The sequence below is a fragment of the Schistocerca americana genome, chromosome 8 (genome assembly GCF_021461395.2).
Source record: "Schistocerca americana isolate TAMUIC-IGC-003095 chromosome 8, iqSchAmer2.1, whole genome shotgun sequence".
NCBI lineage: Eukaryota > Metazoa > Arthropoda > Insecta > Orthoptera > Acrididae > Schistocerca > Schistocerca americana.
Genome location: NC_060126.1, coordinates 191,208,402 through 191,214,401, shown reverse-complemented (window position 1 = coordinate 191,214,401; position 6,000 = coordinate 191,208,402). Strand labels below are relative to the sequence as shown.

Here is a 6,000-nt window from a genome sequence, read left to right as displayed (position 1 = left end):
TTTTTAGTGACCATGTCTTTATGTAATAAAGAGGAATGGGTGGAATTAAGTGAAGTAAAATGTGGAAGTAAAGTGTCATTATTTTTCAGGAAATGAGCAAACAATGTGGAAAGTTATAATTACTGTAATGGCATGCATTATAAAAAATTGAAAACACATTTTCAAAATGAAACACAGGAAAGATACACAGCAATAATAAATTTTAACATCTTTGATTTTTGTATATGTGTACATAGCTACATTCTTGCATCCAACTGTCTACTTTCTTTTTTTTTCTTTTTAGTTATGTAATAGGCATTGCTATCATTTTTACTATTGTATTTTCAACCACATGAATTGTGTTGCAATGTAGAATATATGGTATTTCTTTCATAACACTTTTCTATATACTAAAATGTCTTTTGTATATTTAAGGAATTTACAACTCCAAAGAAAGTTAAACATGTATTTTAAAGAATGCTATGGAGGAATTGCACTTACATGATAGAAGTAAGTATTAAAATGGATGTGAGATGTGCATCAGGGAAGATTAACAAAGAAGGTATAGATGTTATTTACCTTTTTTCTTGCAACATATGCAATACATTAGAATTTTCCCTTTAAAATTTAACTTTTTTGCCATTGCGCAGTTTCACTTATACAGTTGTAGAATGACCTTATGTAGAGATATTTGCTTCTTTTCAGCCCATCTTTTCATCCCTTTACAAATGATAATACTTAATGAAAATAAAATTTAGGAATATAATGGATTTAGGTAAACAGTAGTACGTGCCAAAATGAAGTTCTAAATCTGGAGAAAAATCAGATGGGAGCAAAAAGTTTCATTTTGCTCAATGTCCTGGAGAAATCTAATATTTGATGGTTGGTGTTTATTTAGGTCTCTTCCTGTGTTGTGATGTTAATGGTTATGAAGTGATAAGAGGAAATATGTAGAGGTATATGGTATATACGTCGCTTTTCTAGCTGTTTGTGAATTTGGTCATTTTGAAAAAGCAAAATGAATGGTACAGAGGTAAATGAATAGCGTGGTATTGTTGGATATTGAGAGAGGACATATGCTACAAAGTAAAGATGTTATCTGAAGAAAAGTATAGTTATTATCTGATAGTGGTCAAGTGCTGATGAAGCTGAAGGCATATGAAGCTAAGCTAATAAGAGCAATGAAGAGAAAAGTGATAAAAAGTAAAAAAAGCTAACAAAGATTTTTATAAATTCAATGCACAAAAAAGAAATGCTGGTTACTTTACTTGTGTCTGTTCCTTACTGCTAGTTTTAGCTAAGTTATATTTCAATCATTTATTCTGATTTAATCCAGACAAAAAGCTGAAAGTGAGGAAACAAAAAATATCATTTATAACATTATTTAATAAATTATGTTCACTTTGGAGTACCAACTTTATTTGTCTTATATTTTCTTTGTTATTATAGGGCAATATTTCAAGATTTCTTCTTGTGAGTTTCTGGTCACTAATGACTTTCTAGCAGGGTGTTTCTTGCAGCTAGTTCTTTGAATGGATTGAGTAACCCTTTCCTTAATCCAAACATGGTTGTTCCCTGTCCTGATATCTCTTGGTAGTTATTCCGTTTTTTATGTGTGTGTGTGTAGTAAGTTAGTAATGGTTTGTGTTCTGTGCACAACTGAGTAAAATAGTAAAAAGCATCTTAAATGCATGCATAGTAATATTTCCCTTTAACTCTTTTTACCACTAATTATTACCATGTAATATCTTGACAATTACTGATGTGTATATTTTCTGTGTTACTTGTTTTGTAACATTTGAAACATTTTACCTCTACAGGTGATAGAAATACTATGTTCACACATTTCTGCTATCATAATTACGCTACATGCATGTGCAGCTCTACGTTAGTACTTTATAGATGATTTCTGTGTTCAACTTTTGTATTTGCTTTTATGAAAAAATTAGTTACATCTGCTTAGATACGTATGTTATCATACATGCTACTTTTCATGTTCCAATCATTCTCTTCTGCCTTGTTTGGCTTATTCAGTCTTACATTGTAAAGTATTTTCTGTTATGTCTCATGTTAAGGAAATAACCATTTTCACCAATGCACACAGACACCTACTCTAACCAATTGTCAAGGAATGAGTTTCAATATTCACCGTATTGTTTTGTAAACCCTTACATTGGCCTATACAAGGCCTTCTCGCCTTTAGCTGGGTTGCTGCTGTGCTACATTCTTTTCTTCTCTTTTTTTGTGGGGGGGTTCCTCACTTTGAGTTTCTGCCGCCACAGAATAAGCCATGAAAATTTGTTACGGTGACTTACATCACAGTCAAGACAATAAAATCATTAACAGTTCAGCTTTGTTTCAAAATTATTATTATTAGGTTCAGTGTAAGTGAATCTTAGTTCAGAATACATTGCTTAGGCAGAAGTATTATTTTCACAGCGCAGTGTTACAGTCTGTGCAGAATACCATACTTAGTAGATGTGCAGACGTCAGGGCACGCATGAGGCAAGTGGTAATGGTGGAGTTCGCAGATACACGTTTAAAGGGAAATGCGAAGTGCTGGGTGGGGAAGTGCTGTTTTAAGTTGGAGCCTACATTTAAATTTCTTTTAAATATTAAGTGGGGCCCCTGCACGCCCACACTTGCACGGTGACCATTCTAAAAGATCTGTCACCATCTCTTTGGTCAGTATCTAAAAAGATTTCCATAAAAGATGCAGAGATGTATTTTCGCCTGGCTTTTTAATCATTAGTAATTTTCAGAGAAGTATCATGAGTGGCGAATTTTGAGTAAAATTTCTCGTGTTTCCATGTTAATATTTGCTTATTTTGCCAAAATACAACGGTGTTCACACAGTCTCATCTCATTAATATGTACAGACGCAATTGCGAGAGAATTCTGAATCAGTAGTTTGTTAAGTTCATTAAGTGAGGAACTGTGGAAAAGTAAGCTCATTATCTTATGAAAAAACACATCCTCAGTACAAAATAAACGTGTAATATCTTCACTTGCGCTGTTCCAAAACCCGCAGCATTTCCGTTTCACTAGCTGTCCACTTTTTTTCCCTTTGGGGCACACAAAAGGACATTTCTAATTTTTGGGACCCCCTAAACATGATTTTTTCCTACAGTGGATGAAAAAAGTAAATACATAACGAACATATTTACATTTTTTTGTTTTGGAATAACTGTAAGATACAAGTTTTACAATGATGAGCAATGCCGTGTAAATTGGGCTACCCAATTACAATTTGTGCAGAATACCATACTTGGTAGATATGCAGACGTCAGGGCACGCATGAAGAGAGTGGTAGGGGTGGAGTTCACAGCTAGATGTTTTAAGGGAAATACTAAGTGCTGGAGGGGATGTGCTGTTCTAAGCTGGAGCCTACATTTAAATTTCTTTAAATATTAAGCGGGGCCCCTGCACCCCCACACTTGGTGATAAATTTTTATGTTCTAGATATTTTATCTGTGGAAGATTAGGAGACACTAAAAATCTTGTGAACCACCTGGTACACTACTGTATCATGACAAGGAGTCAAGCAACATTGCTATAGCGAATTATTCTGCGTCACTACTCTAACTGTTGATGAAGTCCAGGATGATTCTAGGCTTGACAGGTGCTCCCAATTTATACAGGGAATTGAAAGAAACCATACTTAATGTCTTGACTACCTCCACCGATAGCAACATATTAATGATTTGTGTATTTTGGATGCTTCTACACTGCAGCAGTGTCTCTGCTCTGATATCTAATTCAGTTACTCCTAATTACGTTCCCTACCTACTTGTCTATTTTTCTGTATCCTCCCCTAACACCATATTTCGAAGGGTTCTATTGTCCAGTGTTTCATTTCTATATAATTCTGCAGAACCAAACAAATGTTTTCAGAAACTGCTTCCTAATACTTAAACTGACATTTTGTATTGAAAAATATCTCCTTTCCAGAGAAAATAATTCGTTTAATTACACCTTTACTGTTTTTAATGGCATCCTACACTTATATTTCGTTATGAATATTTGTTATTGTCTATGTGACATAGTGTGGACACAACACAATAAGAAATGATTCAATTCACCTACAGCCATTGCCTTTATTTTCCTTTTGTTGACGTTCATATTGTAATCTCATTTCAAGATAACATTCATTCCAACCAATTGACCTTCCAAGTTCTATGTAGCACAATTATAATGTCACAAGCAAGTCTTGAATTTCTATTTCTTCTCTCTGAATTTGGATTCAGTTCCCAAATTGTTCCTTGGTTCTCTTTACTGCGTAGCCTACATACAAACTGAACAGTATGGGTAGAACCTGCAAACCTCTCTCACTTGCTTCTGCACTGCTTCTGTCATTCTGTGTCTTTCTTCTGTTACAGTCCGGTATTTATAAAACCTTTCGTTCCCTGTATTTTATCCCTGATCTGAGAACTGTGGAGTTTTGAAAAGTGTATTACAACCGACATCAGAGGGCTACAGCTGAGTTATTTGGGTGACTTCACATCTGTCATTCTATGTCTTTCTTCTGTTACAGTCCAGTATTTATAAAACCTTTCGTTCCCTGTATTGTATCCCTGATCTGAGAACTGTGAAGTTTTGAAAAGTGTATTACAACCGACATCAGAGGGCTACAGTTGAGTTATTTGGGTGACTTGAGAGCTGTGTTGTCAGTTGTGTTTCCTACATGAGCTTCACAAGACATTATTTGTTACAACATATATCTGTTTACAAATTAGGAAACTGTTGTCTTATTCGATACACTACCTCTGGACTGGAAGGTAGTATGCTTCAAAAAAGACTGTAACAAAAATGGGAAATGAAGTTCTAATGAAAATCCAATTCTGTAAGGAGATGTATAAATCTTTTTATTTATTCTGTTATTACATGTCAGAATAAAGGAGACAGGAAGAAGTATGTTATATCAAGACAAGTATCATTAGAAGCAATCTAGTGGATGATACAAAAAACTAAAACTCATTATACTCTACGCAGACAAAAGGTAATAAACGATAAGAACAATTAAAACAATGTAGTTAATAGTAGAACGAACAGAGTTGTGGTGATTTACATTTAGACTATGAAAATATTATAAATAAAGGAATAACCCTATAATAGATCAGTACAGATGTGAACTGACGTCTAAAGTTATTTAGACTGTGGACTTGAATCACATTTTGTGCTTGATTATTGATGGGCTGTCGAAATGGCTTGCTTAAACGAACTCAAGGGTTTGTTTGTGCAGTCGTACACCAGTGTGGGTGTCTCAGTCCTATCTGAGCACCGAGAATCCTCCACAGCATCAGTAGCAGCAGCGAACCCATTATGGTAACTACTGTGTAGTGCAGAACTGTCAACCTGAAACAGTTAAATGTAACCACATGTTGTTAAATGTAATAGAACCATACAATACAGCCTACAAGGCCGGTGTTGCCTTCCAACGTGCGATTAACTGATAGAGTACCACAGTCAAAACACGAAAGAGAACAAATTTGTTTCGACACACAGATCGTATCTGCAAAATAACGCTTTCCCAGCTTGAGTTGCGATTATTTTTCAATATTTACTGGCACGACGCATTTCGACTGCATGCTGCCATCAGTTAGATCGATATTCCACTGCTGTCTGGGGCGTGTCCAGATACGTCTTCGGCTTGGAATTTCATTGGCTCGAGTAGAGTTGTTTCCAGTAATGAGTTCCGCCTCCGACTGAGCGAAGACGAAGGCTCTGGGCAGCGATGGGATACCAACCTGACTATCGCCCGTCTTACGCCCCGGTAAGCAGGAGAAATGGTATGGGAAGCCATTTCATTTCATATCAATGCCCCTTCGGTTGTCATCTGCAGCACCCTCACAGCACAACGGTGTGTCAACGATATTCTACGCACCACTTTATAAATCTTCATGCAAGACATCCTGGGCTTAAATTTCAACAAGATAATCTTCCTACTTGCTAAACCGTACGTTGGCCAGTAAGGTAGCCATATATATCCCTAGTCGGGAAAGTTTGGGGCGTTATGGATAG

General features: G+C 35.8%; 1 protein-coding gene across 2 annotated transcripts in view; it reads right to left on the bottom strand.

The window, feature by feature from the left end:
• Nucleotides 1-4,818: 4,818 nt before the first annotated feature.
• The window catches only part of LOC124545139 (fatty acyl-CoA reductase 1-like), a 149,655-nt gene continuing 148,473 nt past the window's right edge, over nt 4,819-6,000 (bottom strand). For both annotated transcript variants that reach the window (XM_047123968.1, XM_047123969.1), the window contains exon 9: nt 4,819-5,334. In XM_047123968.1, coding sequence (XP_046979924.1) covers nt 5,202-5,334 — 133 coding nt within the window. In that variant the 3' untranslated portion in view covers nt 4,819-5,201. The remainder of the gene's footprint in view (nt 5,335-6,000) is intronic.